The following is a 16,245-nucleotide window of genomic DNA, read 5'->3' as shown; positions in this document are numbered from 1 at the left end:
AACTTCTTTTCCCAGTTGCACATGTGGAGTGTCTCAACAGGACTATAAAAGTCATGCTATTTTATGTAAGGGCAAAATTCATCTTTAAGCTGGAAAAGCTTTTGCTATTTTTGTTTGCAACATGCTTTTAGGTCTTTAAGGAGAGGGCACTGCTGAAAAGCCAAGGGATGTGTTGGGTTTATTGTTTTTATTAATATACTTTGAAAGCAACTCTGAAATATTTTACTTGATGTCTGAAGTCAAGGCAGCAAAGTGCAAACCACTTTGTCATCTACTAACGTGGAAAATGTGAAACAAAGTAGATGTACCTTCTGCTGTTTTTCTTTCTCCTGTCTTTGTTTCTCTGCTTCTGGGAGATAAACATTTCTTTTTTTAATGATTGAGAACACTGCCTTTTTAGGCATAAAATACAAATAATTTATATTTATTTTTGCTATCACTGTAAGCATTCTTCCACATCTCCCACGTTATTCTCCCATGAAGGACTTTCTTCCCAGGAAGCCTTGGAAAACAGCAGTTACTCCAGAAACACTCTGCACTTACAATTTTGTGCAGAGAGGACTTCTGCATTAGGGTCCTTCTCTCTCCTTCTCTGAGGGGACTTGCTGGTACATGTGGTTCCTGAAGAAATCAGCTGAACTTGTAGGTGCTTGACATAGCTGCACTTGAGGCTGTTGTGGTTGAGAACTACTTCTGCTCTTGAGACACTGGTCAGGCTCTAGGGCAATCATTACCTGCATTTTCAAGAGGATTAAATATAGAAAAGCGTGGAGAATAACTGAAACTGCCAGTATGGTAAGACTGACCAGTGACAGTACCTGAGGGAATGGCCTGAAGTTGTGTCAGGGAAGGTTTAGGTTGCATGTTAGAAAAAGGTTCTTCCCCAGACTGTGGTTGGGCACTGAACAGGCTCTCCAGGGCAGTGGGCACAGCAACAAACCTGACAGAGCTCAAGGAGTGTTTGGACAACACTCTCAGGCACAGGGTGTGACTTTTGGGGATGGTCCTATGCAGGAGTTTGACTCAATGATTCTTGTGAGTCCCTGCCAACTTGGCATATCCTGTAATTCTGTGATAGTCTAGCATTTAGCTTTAAAAAATCCCATGTCTTCATGCACATGAGCCACTTGTATGTTTGCTGGGGTTGGAGAGAGATTGTTAAATCCAGTCATTCCACTGAAGGTGGAAAGTACAACCAGGACAATGCTACTTCCACCTGCTGGCACCCCATGTCCCCTGTTGCTGTTGTAGAGGCTGAGTATGGGTTTGTGCCCTGCAAAGTCCATGCCTGTCCCCAGGCAGCTGGAGAGCTCACACAGAGGAGTGGAGGGCAGCCGGAGCTCTGGGCTTCCTTTCTCCATATCTTTCCCATAAGCACTGTGTTCAGCTAGAGTCCTGTCTTGTCATTTTAAAACATCATTTGAAATGTTACCTTCAGCCAGCTGAAATTATTTCCCTTTTGCCCCCTTATTGAGAAGGTTTATAAATATTGAGTTACACAGGAAGCAAATCCTCCTGTTACCAGATTGTTCTGCAGTCACTTTTCCTCAAAAGCATAATGGTGAACTTTATCAGTGCTCAGTCATTTGTTTCCTATTAAACAAGAGTGATTAAGACACTCTGGCTCACTGGGAAGAGTTACTGGCCTGTTTTGTCTCTTAAATTAGGAGACACCTGAAACTGGTAGGAAGTGGGTAATAACTGGGTTCAAGTTCCATAAGCACAGATTGGAGTTTCCCACTGGGATGTGGTAAATAGCCGTCACCAAGATAATATTAATTACATTATCTCCCAGAGCGGTCCCAAGAGATGCTAACACAGCACATGTGCCACTTGGGCTTAGATGCTTAGACACAAAGATCAGTGTTTTCTGCGTCATGGGGGGAGTTGCATGAGATAAGGAGGCTTGGATTTTCTGGGTGGTTGGTTGGGGTTTTGCTCTCATGAGTTTAAAAATCAGAATATCATCTAAAGCAATAGCTGAATTTCCTTTTTTGTGCCCTGATACCTAAAAAGGAATGACAGTAACAACCCAAAATATGGATTTCATAAAATACCTGAACAGAAAGTGTTTCTTGCAGCAGAGATGGTGTCTTCCTTGTAGATTTGTTCAGCTCTAGAGTGACTCTGAAGCAGTATATAGACCTCATTTATCAGAACCACACTCCATGCCACTCACTTTATACCTGGCCATGCCTCTGGCATTGCAGTGCTGCTGTGCCCTGTACCACCAGCACTGTCACAGGTGGCACAGGCTGCACCCTGATCACTGCCCTCTCTGAAGCAACAGATTACAGGTTTTTGCTGCCAAAGTCCCTCTATTAATTGTGCTCATCTGGCAGGACGTGGGCCCTGAGGTCTGCAGGGGCTATCTGTCTGGTGGACTCCAGGTGGGGATGTGCCCAGGTGCAGGTCAGACCACCCTCACGCTGGAACTGCTGAGCCAGATGCCTCCCTTAGCCCTTGAGGACCATGGTAAGTCTTTCTAGCCCTGTAGACCCAGCATCCTTCATCCCCAGGGTATTGATGAGCAGCAGGAACAAGAAGCAAACAAATATATCGTTCAGTGATGGCTTGTCACTACCTTCTCACTTGTTAATTGAAGTTCAGTAGCCTGGAGTTGTGGGGTGGAAGTGCACTGGCCTGGGAGATGGAATTGATTCTGACCTGATCACCAGACCTTTCTGTCTGGGCTAGAAAAGCATGAACCTGGTGATTTGTTAGGGACATGCTGGCAGACACTTAAAAGCAGTGATGCTAAAGGCACCATTATAATTAGCTCAGTCAGAGACCGAGCACATAGATTTACTTGAAAACCAGTGTGTCTGTTCCCTGGTCATCATGACCTCTGTGGAAAACATGCTGAAAGAATACTCAGGCTTTAGTCTCCTAAGTCAATGTTACATGTCCCTGTTGACAGTGTTACATATTATCACTGTTAATTAAAGGTGTCCCATAAGGAATGGAATGATTAATGATGTAAGAAGTCACTTTATGGTTCTCTGAAACTGACTGGTAGGTTGATACTGTATCTTTTAGTTCCCAGAAAGCACTTGTTCGTTGTTGGTGAAGCTTAAATTAAACACCAGAGGGGTTATGTACATTTGGATGAACAGAAAAGTTGTGCCTTTCAGTCTCTTTCACAACAGCTCAAAACTAACATAACCACCTTAAAACAAAGGGAAGCTTTCATCCTTGCTCCTACAGCTACACCTGAAAGTCTGAATTGAAGTGAGTTTGAGCAACAAGAAGAAAATAAGTAAACCTCATTCTTCACTGTGGAAAAAGTTGTTTCAATAGAAAAGTACTAGCCAGCTTCACAAAATGGCACTAAGTGGATGAAAGTGGTTCCCTCGTATTTCCTGGTTTCGTTACTCTTCCCATGATGATGCTTTCCACTCAAAGATGCACTGCTGACCAGGGTTGTTCAGGACAATGAGAGAGGGATGTTTTCTGGAGAGGGAAAATGTAAGAAAAATTTTGCCTTTGTAATATGTTCTGTTTTGGGTTTTTGTTTGGTTGGTTTTTTCTTTTTTTTTTTTTTTTTTTTTTGTTGCACTCATTTTTCTTCAGAATGGGAGGAAACAAGTGCAAGCTGATTTTTGTGGTGCAATTATCACTCTCCCAATTTTATTAGTTTTTTTTATGCTTGTATAGTCAAGGATCTGGATCTGATATTTTTTGTTTATTTAATATAAGCAAGCAATCTCTCTTTCCAAAGGGAGCAGGAGAATCTGTGTCTGCTTGACTGGGCCCAGAACGTTCTGGTTTGTGCTGGAGTCAGCAGCAGTTTCCTGCAGTGACTTCGTTTGACCTGCACTGCTCTGGCGGGCTGGGACTGGTAACAGTCTCAGCTTCAGCCATCAAAACATTCCTTTGTAGCCAAGTGTCCTTCTGCTTTCTCTGAAATATCTGGTGTCAGTTTTAACAAGAGGGGAAACAGACGTTCGTCACCATTAATTCGCTGGACAATTAAGCCGCTGATCTCTGACCTCCTGCCATTATTGGCTTTCAGAGCCAGGGTAAAGACCCTGCAGATATCTGTTCTCTGTCATTCCCTGCGAGCTGTCCTAGTATTTTATTTACTTAAAGGCTTAGCTTTTGCCCACCACCAGCCAAATGTGTGTGCTTCTTAATAAAAATTGTTAATAAGCAGTGCCAGGCAGCAGACATTAATCTCTGAGTGACGATAACAGCAAGCAAAAGGAACAGCTGGCTGTCAGGGAAGCATGTGAGCAAGAATTGTACACTTATTTAGATTTATGTACATATTAGAAGTGCCCATCCCTGGCTGCAGCTGCTTTTGGTGCTTTGGGCTACCTTGGGCATCCAGACTGGAGGCAAGAGCTTTCCAGTGGGAGGTGTGGGATTGCTGCCTGGTGCTGTTTTCTTCTTCCTTCATCTTCCAGGCTATGACAGTCCCTGGTTTTTGCTGTCTCCTGGGGTTCCTGGTGGTTGGATCATTGTCCTTCATGGCAGTTTCCACACTGCTCCCTGTGGAGCTGATGGCCCAAATCAATACCTTGCTTTAATTCTGGCCCCAGGGCTGCAGTAAGAGCCCGTGGAAGTGCAGGACTTTGTGAGCGACGAGGAAATAGTTAATCCGTGGCTGGCACAGAGCTGTGTTTTGTGTTTATTAGGCCGGTGCCAGCTCTCGGGGTCGCGGTGGGTGGGTGGGAGAGGCGGGCAGCGCGGGCCAGCTGCTTGCATCATTGACGCTTACGCCATGCAGCCTGCAAGCCTCATTCCTCAGCCGCTGCTTTTGAAGCACTTCATTAGCAAATCAGAGGAACCCTCTGCCTTCGCTTTACACCAAGTTTCCTTGGTTTTTGTCTTCTACCTCCTAATTTTCTTTTTTAATTTTTTTTAATTTCTGCTTTTTGTGTGGAGTCCTTCAGCTGGTAGCTATAGTAACACCCGTCAATGAGGGACCGTGGTGCACCACTACAGCCCCCTCCCCTCAGAGGGGCTCTGCCAGGCTGTCACACACCTGCAGGAGCTTGGCACCCTCTCCTACAGGGCTTTCTCTGAACAACAGACACAGTCTTAGCTTGGGAGCCAGCTCCATCCTCCTTGCTATTTGCAGCTGCAACCCACAATATATTGTGGCAGAAGGAATGAGTCACTGGCAGAGCAATCTGTTGCAACAGATAATCACAGATTACCTCCATTAACCCGAATCCCTTCTGTAACCTTTTACAATAATGATCCCAAATGCTGACGCATACCATACTGTTACCATCATGTCTTGGGCTGTCAGTGATTTTTGAAGCTGATGTTTTCTATGATTTCGGGGATGTTTTAGCAGAGTGTGCCAGCAAGATCCACAAAAAACACCTGTTGGTACCTTGTTGCTGGGCAAGACAACGGGGCCAAAGCCAGGTTTTATAGCTAGGTAAGGGGGAAGTCTCCCCTAAAGCTGGCCATGTCCTTTTGCATCAGTCCTGTGCCCTCTTACACCTTTGCCCTGGTACACATATAGATTCTTTTTCCTCCAAATCAAAGCCTGCCCCTGCACCTTTTCCCCTTTGCCAGCTACTCACTACAACTGCCAAATACTTGCTGTAACCAGGTGTTTCAGAGGGGTTTCGTATCCCTCTCCCTATTTCCTCTATGGCATATTTGAAGGCTTGTCATATATCTCAGGTTTAATTTGTGTTTTATGCACACTTCTGAGCGTCTGATGTGTTGTTTGACCAAGGAGAGCCAGGAAGATGGGCTGGGGCATTATCTGCTTTTGTGGTAAAGAGAAATGTGTCTGATCCTGATCCCAAAGGGAAAGTGATCCATTCTGAAACATCTGACAATACTGTACTTTTCTTCCTGGCTGACTCTGGAAGCAAAAGGGCTGAAGTTTCACAGAAGAGAAGTTGCTCTAAAACAATTCTGGGAGTATAGACACAGCTACTAAGGAGGTTCCCAGATTAATATTTGCAATTTTTAGCTTTTTTATACCAGCTGTCTCAGCTGATATGTTGACATCTGATGCTGATTTGTTGAGAAGGAAGGTTGAATCCAGCCAGGCACATTGAAGGACAGCTTTTATGGCTGTTGGGTTATCTCCCTGCACTGTGAGGCTGATTGAATGCTCCTCCAGACCACTGCAAAAATGCCACAAGATCAAAACATACTGGGGACCTGATGACATTTCCTCAGTGCCCTTCTACTCAAGTGCCCACATCAGCACCTTTGCTGGGCTTGTATCTCTGCTGAGATTAAATGTGGGAGGAGAGACTGTGGTAATGCAGGCATTTGGTAGAATAACTGCCCATGTAGGCAGCACAGAGGGACTGGAGAGTCACTTTGTATCAGGCTCAGTAGAGCTGAGACCTGTGTGTTGCATCCCTAAACATCTGGGGTCTGCCAGTCTGCCTGCCAGAGAACAGGGCTGAGTAGTCAGGTCCTTGAGGGATTTGCTCTTCTGCCTCCCTCAGAGAGACTCTACATGTTTCTTTCTTTACTTTCCTGGTGGCTGTTTTCCCAGCTCAAACATAAGCCATCAAAACTGAAAGAATGTGCTGTTATTTATGTATTGAAAAGCAAACCACATCTGGATTTCTGGGTTCTTATCAGAGTACCTCAAAGCTTTATTGATTCTACCAATTTGGTGGAACCTATAAATCAGTCAGGCCTCATAAAACAGCCTGTCTCAAATCATTAATTTTTTATGACATTTACTGAAGGTCTTTTCTTTAGCCTTGTTGGTAAGTTTATTTAGGTGAGGGCAAAAAAGCAGAATAGAACATAATTCTCAGAGCTTGGCTACAGACTGCTGATAGGAACACTTGAATTCTCACCTCCCATCCAGTTGGATCTCCTCCCCACAGTTCAGAAATACTTATAAAACTCAAATGTCAGGAACAGAGGCTAAGTTCTTATTTTAGAGACTGCAGAACTATTTGTGGGAGAAAAAGCCCACACAGCTCTTTGACAGGGACAGACAGAACCCACATCATTCCCTGCTCAGGACTGGGCTTTTGCATGTGCTTCCCCTGGAACTGGCTCTAGTTTTCAGGAGAATTGAGCCCAATGTAGTTGCCTGTACCAGGCAGGTTTCCCTGTGTGTTCCTTCTGCCTGTCTCGTGCTGCCCATTGTGTTGCTGTGTTGGCACAATGTAGATCAGCAGAGCTGCTTTGGACTTCTCGTAATTTATCTCAGTGTCCAACTGGGACCTGCATGTCTCTTCAAGGTACTTTAGGTTTAGGGGCCAGCCCTAAAACTTTTAGGGTTGTTTGAGGAACACCACTGCATCCAGGGGCACTGCACATGCTCCTGAGCAGCCTACATGGGCTGTATGTTGGTGATGAGTTCATAAAGTTGTAGAATATCTGCAGTTGGAAGGGACACACAAAGGTCATCAACTCCAACTCCTGACCCTGCACAGGACCACCTCAAGGTGTGTTTGCAGGTTTGGGTTTGGAAGCATCATTTGGCAGCTTGCATACCTGTCACTAAACAGGGTAATGAACATATAGAACAGGTCATAGGTTTAAAAAGCCATTTATTAAAGAGAAGTTCTTTCCTGGAAAGATGTTATCAAGCCCGAGTCAAGCAGGATTTCTAGAGCAGGGAATTGAATTCTTACTTTGGAAGAATGGGAAGCAGGTCTTCTGCAGTCAATGTAATTCACAGCTGTGCAAATTGATTCAAGGGAACGGGTAAGGAATGTGGGAATTTAGATTCACCAGAACATTCAGATATGAGGAGAGCACATTCTTTCTTTAATTCTTGTGTACTTCAAAGCATGTGACAGTTGAGAACGTTTCTGACAAAAGAATCTTCCTTTTGGAGAATGAGGTTTTGTCAAAAATTAAAGGGTTTGCAGGAAAGTGTCTACCTACAAGAAAAAAAAAAGATTTGATTTTTCTAACTTCTTATTGACAATATAGAAGCATCATTTTAACAAAGTAAAGAGTGTCAATTTACTGTACTCATTTTGTTCCAATGATATAATATCTTAATATTCTATTTGATATGTTCTTGTGGTAATGTTTTGACGTTAGAAAACTGAGATGACTCAAATGTTGTCACAAAGAAATGGTTTAATTTCTTCAAGTCAGAATTTTGTAGAACTTTGAAATACTGACTCTCAACTCCAGTTTAAAGTTCCACTGAGAGATACAGTGTTTTCAACAGGGTGATAATGTTGATTCTCAACAACCCTGTTCAAAAGGTTGGTCTCCCATGGTAATCATTGATGCTGAAATGTTGCAGTCAAATTTTTTCTGTCAGCTATACCACTGATGGACCAAATCTCTAAATACTTTCCAGATTCAGACATCATAGCTTCTACATGTTCCTCCAAGAGACCATACAGACCCAAAACCAGCTTTCCAAAGAAGTACAGTAGCTCCAGATTCACTTGTTGCCTTGTCTCTTCTACTCTTGTTGCCAACTACAATATCAGATACTACCCAGGCACCTTCCCACTTGCAGTCTCAGTTCATCTGAACAGCCTGTTGAATTACCCAAGACATGGTAGTGCATTCTAAACACAGCAGAACTGCCTGGACTTGTGCCAGTAGCCCAGTTTACTTTGAGTTCAAGAATAAGAAGGTAAAATTTTGGACTGTGCTTAACTTTACTATTTTAGATAACAGCTGGTTTTATTTTTGCAAGATTTACAGTTTGTTTGTTTATTAATAGATTGTAAACTTCCATTGTGCTTTGTATCTTCTGGATTATTTTTGTTTGTGACATAAAAGCCAACAATCTCTTTCCACTCATTCATCAAGAGCAGATAAACACAATACAGTTGAATACAAAGTGTAAAAGAGAGAGAGACCTCATGATAGACATAAGGTGCTTATGCAGGGGAAAATTAAGCTGCATTGAGGGAAATTGCATCACCAACAACTCTCTGTTAGCATGTGCAGCAATTAAATATATGCCCAGTACATGTGAACCAACCCACAAACCCCAAAGAAAACTCGTGAAATAATCTTAAATATTCATTAGAAGTATTTAGTGGAGGACGTAGGCAAAGTTGTATGGAGGATGCCACAAAGTGGGATGCCTACCCAAGACTAACAGAAAAAACTAAAGGCCTGTTTTTTCAGTTTAGTGAGGATCCTTTCAATGTGCTCTGACCAGGCATAAAGGTAGCTTATGTAAAGACTTCTTTATATTCCCAGAGTAGTACCAAAATGGCCTGACATAGGATAGTTAAGCCTTGAGGATCAATCTTCAAAGACTAATCCCTTGGCTTAAAAGCATATTATTATTATTAACATATAAAATGTGTTGTTATTAACATATAAAATGTGTTGTTTAAGTTATGTTTCAGCCACTTATCCGTACTTACAGCATTATTAGACTTCTTATTTAAATCACAGGTAGATATTCCTGCAATAAGTGTTTGTTTATGAACAGTGACTTCTGCAAGCCAATGTTAATAGGACTTTAGATGCCAGTTGTACACAAAATATTTTTCCTCTGGTAACCAGATAGCAAAGCCATCCTGACTCTGCTGGAGAGAAACTTGTGTTTTTGCTTATGAAATTCCCATCTCTGTGGTTCTGAAGGCTTATACATGAAATACATCTGCTGTTCATTTCCAAAAAGCAATGGGATGTTTTGCACAGTGGTTGTCAGGCTTAGGTATTTGTAGGAACATGCAGATGGTTTATGAGCAAACATGCTGTGGCAGCGGGGAAGGTGGGCACAAAACTCTTATCATGGGCTGTGACTGTTCAGAGCCGCGTTCATCAAAGGAGGCTGTGGGAGATAAAGGCAGATTGGCATCCCTAAGAGGAGCTGTGAAACATGATTCTCTTCTGAAGGCTTGTTGTGGACTTCTTATTGTACCTTTTAAAATAGAGCCTCCAGAGACTGGTTGTCAGAGGCAGTGGATCCCAGTGGATGGTGGACACCTGTCTGCTTTTGAAAATCCAACTCTCATACTCTGCTCATTTTCCTTGAGCTGAAATAGAAGGGGATCCATAAAGAGGTTCCTAATGGTCTTGTAAGTGCTTGTTTTAAGCACAGGTTAGTCAGAAGTATCACCTGAGATCTTGTAAGAATAAAACAGGGTTCCTGGGGTTTTTTCCTGCTTTCTCAGAGGAGGAGGGCAGGATGAAGGGCAGAGAGCAAGCAGTGTCTTTCATTCGTTGAAAACAAACTGCCTTTATTTGCTGGTACAGCTGAGCATAGGTGGGACTAATATGAAAGAAGAATAATGAACTGGGAGAACTTCCATGTAAAGCAGATCTAATAAGGGTGAATCTCTTTGCCTTGGAGGCTAGATGTGTTAGACATGAAAAATTCCTAGGGGAAAACAATGGGCTGATAAGTTTTATTCATGCTGTCTCATTAGGAAGATGTCCTCTAGGAAAATAAGCAGATTAAAATTAGTATCCTTTTCCTTCACAAATACACTCAATCTTTGGGAGTCCTGCCCACATGAGGCATGCAGGCATCCAGCAGTTCAGGGCATTCACCAGGATCGTTTGAACAGCCTCAATTTCAGTAGCATGGGTTCTTTAAAAGAAGACAAAATTGTTTGGAAGCACCTTCATATTTTGTTATTTACTTTATTAATTAACAAAATAGGAAAGAAAATTCCTGCTTTTCAAATATTTTAGTAGCATCTTTCCAAGATCTTACTCTGAAGCTGCCTGCAGTCTGTCCTGTACTGGACAGACCTTAATCTTTGTATATCTTAATATTTTATCCTAATAAATATATGGTATATTTGGCAACTCCATATATGCCATATACCTGCAAACGCCTTGATGGGAGACAGTGAGCAAAGAAAAGCTGGCAAGAGGAAAAGGAGAGGAAACATAAATATCTGTTGAGTGGAAATAGGACACTAGCCATTATTTTTTGACTTTTAATGCATTTTGGAGTTCATTTCACTGCTTCACGTGCTGTGTAATCCAGGTCTGGCATTCCAAGCATACAGACCTCTGTACTCTCAGTGGGAAGGCCTTGGATGACAGCCCAGCTACTGTTGCCAAATGGAAGACACAAGCTGCAGTCATCCTTCAGTGATCTGTGGATAGTTCACCTAAACTGGATTAACTAGATTGCAGTTAATACAGTTGAAGGCATTGAAATTTTGGGCTGTCTTGGGTTAGCCAGGCCTGGAAGCACGGGGTGTAATTCTGGCTTATCAATTTGAGGAAGAACAGAACAGTAGGAGGCCAGCTTAGCCACGCTGAAAAGCCACTTTGCAGGGTGGCATGAGGCATGAATGGAATATTCTACAGCCATGATGCTGGAATGAATTCACCCAACAACATGGTTTACTCTGTGTTGTGAAATGTCTTTAATCAGCAGAGCAGGAGCATGGCTTGATGCTGTCTTTGACAGGATTAACAGGCCCAGTGCCTTGGTTTCTTCAGCTCCTTCCTATATCTCTGATTTCTCATGCAATTTTGAACAAGCCACTTAATATCTCAGTGGCTTAATAGTGGGCAGGTATGTTCCTGTCTCCTGTCAGTGTTAGAAGAGTAAGTATATTCTGAATAATGCAGTGAAAAGAAGTTGGCACTTTAGGCTAAAGGTAGCTCCTGCTTGCAAATGTTTTACATGTGTGCCTCTGGTTATGTCTCTCCTTGCAGGCAGAGATCAGAGCTAGATTTGCCATGTGGCATCACAAGATGATGTGAAAAAAGCCATGTATTTTTCAGTAGGTAAGATGTAGAGCAAATGCTTTTGTTTCCTGTAGGACTGGTTGACATGTTAGAGAGTTAGCTTCAACCCTCAGTTTGCAAATGCTGAGTTGTAAAGTGCATGCAAGGAGCGGGGCGGAGATTTCCTGCTGTTGCTGGCAGCTCACCTTTTGTCAGCAGCAGCAAACCAAGATTTTAAAGCAGTCAGACCCTCCAACCCCACATGATGGAACTCACACCTAAAACATGGCATGCCTGTCAAGTCTTGCCCTGAGAAGCTGCCTTGAAGATTGCAAATCCTGTACAGAATAGGTGGTGTGAAGGCAGCAATCAAGGCAATGTGTGAAAAGCTTCCCTCTGCAACCTGCACAATGACTGACCTATTCCGAAAAACCTCCCCCTTTAGCTTTTAGCTCTGTTAGACAATTACTCTGTCTCAGCTGTCTCACTGCATTATGTCCTTCAAACCCCCCAGAATTAAGGTTTGGAGCCAGCAAACACTGCTGGCTCCACAAGAAAAGCTGAGAGCGGAAAGGTCAGGTCGATTAAAGCACTTGATCAGAATCTTTAACATAAAGACGTCACAGGCAAAGCAGTAACGCTCCTTCACGCTCAGCTAAGAGCAAATGATTCATCAGGCAAGGCTGCTTATTTTTGGAGGATAGCCACGAAAGAGAGGAGAACATGCTGGCTGCATCGATCACGGCTGTAGCAGGGGACCACAGAGCCCTTCTCCAGTTCTGATGGAAATTTAATGTCGGAAATACATCATCCAATGTAAACATATCAATATATATTTTACATCGAATGGATTTTAAAAATGTTCTGGTTCATCTTAGCAGATTCATTTCAGCCCTGCACAAACCTCAGAGCTGTCATTTAGAGCTGTTTTGCAATGGTCTGCACTGCTTGATGCTGCTAAAGGTGCAACCATTTTGTGAGGACTGCTGTAAAGATGGCTGGAGAAACAGGTGTGCTCTTCTATCTCCAGTGCTTGGGCCTAGAGGGTAGACCTTCAGTGGCTGAAGTTGTCCCAGTGCTGAGCAGATCCACCCTAAAGGATGCTTTCATCTGGCTTACTCCCACTTCCTCCTATGCCCAGAAATGTTTGGAAATACTGTTTGAGCAGGCACTGCTGCCCAAGCAGCTGCATATCCCTAGAGCAGAGAGCTCCTGCCTGTCCTGCTGCAGCACCCCTGTCTGTCTGATCCTTGATAAGGGCAGAGTGGGTCCCTGCAGTGGCTGAGGCAGCAGCCAGAAAAGAGGGGCACATGTATGTGGAGGTGGATGAGCTATTCTAGAAGCTGACAGCCTGAGGAAGGGATCCAGAAATCCAGATTCAAACTCTGTAACTGTCAAAGGGGGATCATTCTGTTCTGACACCAGCCCAGCAGTTTCCCTCCCTCCTTGCTTTTGCCTTCCTTCCCATCCCTCCCTTAGTGCTAGGAAATATGTATGTAATTCATTTAGTTCCCGTGGAGGTCTGATATCAGTGCACAGAACTGAGTTTACAAAGGTTCTGGGCAGCCAGAAGGGCCAACCATCTCTTGGGGTGCATCAGGCACAGCCAGACACTCAAGGGAGGTGATTGTCCTGCTCTGCTCTTCACTGGGGTGGCCTCACCTTGAATATTGTGGCAGTTTTGGGTACCACACTATGAAGAAAGGCATTAAGCTATTTGAGAGTGTCCAAAGGAGCACCACGAGGGTGGTGAAGGGCCTGGAGGGGAAGCCATGTGAGGAGCAGCTGTGGGCACTTGGTCTGTTTAGCTGGAGAAGAGGAGACTGAGGGGAGACCTCACTGGGATCTCCAACATCCTTATGAGAGGCAGCAGAGAGGCAGGTACTGATCTCTTCACTCTCAACAGGACTTGAGAAAACACCATGAAGCTGAGTCAGGGGAAGTTTAGGTTGGATATCTGAAAAAGGTTCCTCCCCCAGAGGGTGGTCGAGCGTTGAACAGGCTCCCCAGGGCAGTGGTCACACCACCAAACCTGACACAGCCCAAGGAGCAGATGATACTCTCAGGCACATGGTGTGACCCTTGGGGATGGTCCTGCACAGGGCCAGGAGTTGGACTCAAGGATTCTTGTAGTTCCCTTCCAACTCAGTGTATTCCATGATTCCAAGATAAATGGGTGTGAGGAAAAACATGAAGCAATAATTTAGAGAGAAAATGCAGCCAAGGAGAATGACTGGCAGAGAGAAGGAAGAGGGAATTCCTGGTGGAAGGATCATTCCCCAGAGAAGTGTGTGAAGGGAGGGTGCAGAGAGGTGTAAGTACAGTGTGGTGAGGTATAAGGGCAGGAGCACGAAGGAAGATGCCCCTGATGAGAAGGAGAATAGGGGCAACTGGAGATGGTGGCCTGGCATAAAGAAGCTGCTGAGCAGGATTGCAGGAGTGAACTTTTGGGGAGATGAAACCCAATGAGGACCCTTTAAGTTGTTGAATCCAATCTCTGTGGTCACTGGCAGCCAGAGCAGAGCCATGTGCCCCAGGAACTGGGGGATGGATGATCACAGTGCTCACCCCAGCCTACAAAATGCTTCTCAGCACCTGGTAGCATACCTAAGACCTTCAGCATACAAGACCAAGAGAGCAAGACATCCTCTCTGATGGTGTGGCTGGAGGGATGGGAAAGGAACTGACTTCAGCAGCAGTGTTTGGGATGCACTGGAGAGGGGAGGTGGGAGCAGAACTCATTACAGGCCCAAAGGGTACATCGGTGTCGCATAAAATAGTGCATAGTGTGGAGGCAGTCACTGCTCCCTGTGCTTTGCTGGAGTCTAATTCGTGGAAAGGGTATAAGAGCTGTACTTCTAATAGTCTAAACAAGCTTGTTCCTTTATGGCTAGTGCAGATATCTCTGCTCTACTGCAGAAATGTAATCAGTTCCTGTCAATAAGAAGTTTAAAATAATTCAAGGCAGACTGTGGTGGGAGAACCATTGGCCACTGAAAGCAAAGGAATAAAAGGTGAGATGCAAAAGAAGTACTTCTTTGCCAAAGGTTCTTTGTGATCAGAAACAGCCCACAGAGAGCAGTACTTGGCAATTTTTTCTGAGGCTCATGTTTCCTCTGTGGTGGTCTGCTACCTTTTGAGCCAATGCTCTCCTCATTTCTCCTGCATTGTCATGTAGGACCTAATACACCCTCAGTCTGCCTTTGTGACTCTACCAGTCTCTCTGCAAAACTAACTCAGCTCTGAATTAGTCATTCCATGTGCCAGTGCATGTAAAATAGACTCAAGTGAATCAGATTTTGTGTGCAGGGACTGAATTACAGTAAATCCAGTGACTTGGAGAATCCCAGTCTGTGTCTGGGTTATCATGTCCAGAGGGATATTCTTTCTTCATTGGCTGCACAGCCTCTCTAAGCAGAACAGGCACATAAATGAGGTGGGAATAAACTCCCAGCACCCCACCAGACCTCCTGCCCTCTGCAGTAATGTGCTGTGGCAACATAAAAATTGTGGGAGCATGAAAGAGGATCCCAGGTGAAAGGTAGACTAAAGAAGTGCCCAGTGACAGTAAAACAAGCAAAAAATCAAGAAAAATCTGAAAATACCCTCCTAGGCTGAGCTGCTTCAAATCTGGGTGCTGATCTGGCAGACACTGGGGAAGAGCAGACCCAGTGTGTCAGCCTGCATTAGGTTGGCTCGGGCTGAGGGAGCCCAGCCCACAGGCTGTGTTACCCAGTGATCCCAGAGAGGAGCAAAGCAGGGTTTGATGGAAAGTCCAGTGCAGAAGGCATCCCCCTGGGAAGCTCAGGTGGGCACCTAGAGATGCCAGAGCTGTATGCAGCAAAGTATTCATGGAGGGATGAGAGAGACTCATCGTCATGGAAAGGCTGAGGGTCTCAGACCTCATTCAGGCAGAGCTGAAGGGAACCAGCTGAGTCATGCACCTTGAGGGCAGTTCAGGAAATCTCAAGGAGGAGTGAGAAGAGGGGAAAAGAACCAGTAAGAGATGTTTTCCTCATGAGACTATTATATTAATTTTCTCCTCCTGTTCTCCTGTGGAAGCAGCAGAGTGTGTAACACCAGCAGTAATTCCGTTTTGGCAGTGCATGTAACGTGAGAGGTAGGAGGGGATGGTGAGAATTGAATTTTAGTCTTCAGTTTCCAGTACTTCTTTTGGGATGCAATCAGGGCTTATCCTGATTTCAGAAGGGGTGTATCCATGTTGAAAAGGTGCGAGCTGTAATTTTACAGGATTATTTGACTTGTGTGAAATGGCTGTTGATTGGAGCAGAGGTGACATGGGAGATGCTTGGTTGAGGACTGTCACCTCAACTGGACTTGGTGGGCCACAAGCCTCAACTGCCAACTTCTAGCAATGTGATCTTCTGCCAGATGCCACCTCCTTGGTCTGTTTTAAGGCCAAACAAGCTCAGACTTATCTGTATAATAGAATCATAGAATGATTTGGGTTGGAAAGGACCTTGAAGCTTATCATGATCCAACCCCATTGCCATAGGTAGGGACATTTTCCAATGACCAGGTTGGTCAGGGCCCATTCAGCCTGGCTTTGGACACATCCAGGCATCTACCTGTGCACGATCCCACGGTGTCTCAGCTTTAATTTTGAGTGATATCCATAGGAACTGTGACTGGACTGGGGATCTC

At 44.3% G+C, this 16,245-nt stretch overlaps 1 protein-coding gene across 2 annotated transcripts in view; it reads left to right on the top strand.

Moving 5' to 3' along the window:
- GRK5 (G protein-coupled receptor kinase 5) overlaps positions 1–16,245 on the top strand; it is a 162,428-nt gene that overhangs the window by 51,869 nt on the left and 94,314 nt on the right. The window contains exon 1 of one of the 2 annotated variants that reach the window (XM_071563033.1): positions 2,439–2,475. The exons of the other annotated variant lie outside the window; for it this stretch is intronic. Coding sequence (XP_071419134.1) covers positions 2,448–2,475 — 28 coding nt within the window. The 5' untranslated portion in view covers positions 2,439–2,447. Of the gene's footprint in view, positions 1–2,438; positions 2,476–16,245 lie in introns of those variants that run through there. 2 annotated transcript variants of the gene reach the window in all.

Source organism: Pithys albifrons, chromosome 9 (genome assembly GCF_047495875.1).
Source record: "Pithys albifrons albifrons isolate INPA30051 chromosome 9, PitAlb_v1, whole genome shotgun sequence".
NCBI lineage: Eukaryota > Metazoa > Chordata > Aves > Passeriformes > Thamnophilidae > Pithys > Pithys albifrons.
This window is presented reverse-complemented; position numbering and strand designations above follow the sequence as displayed.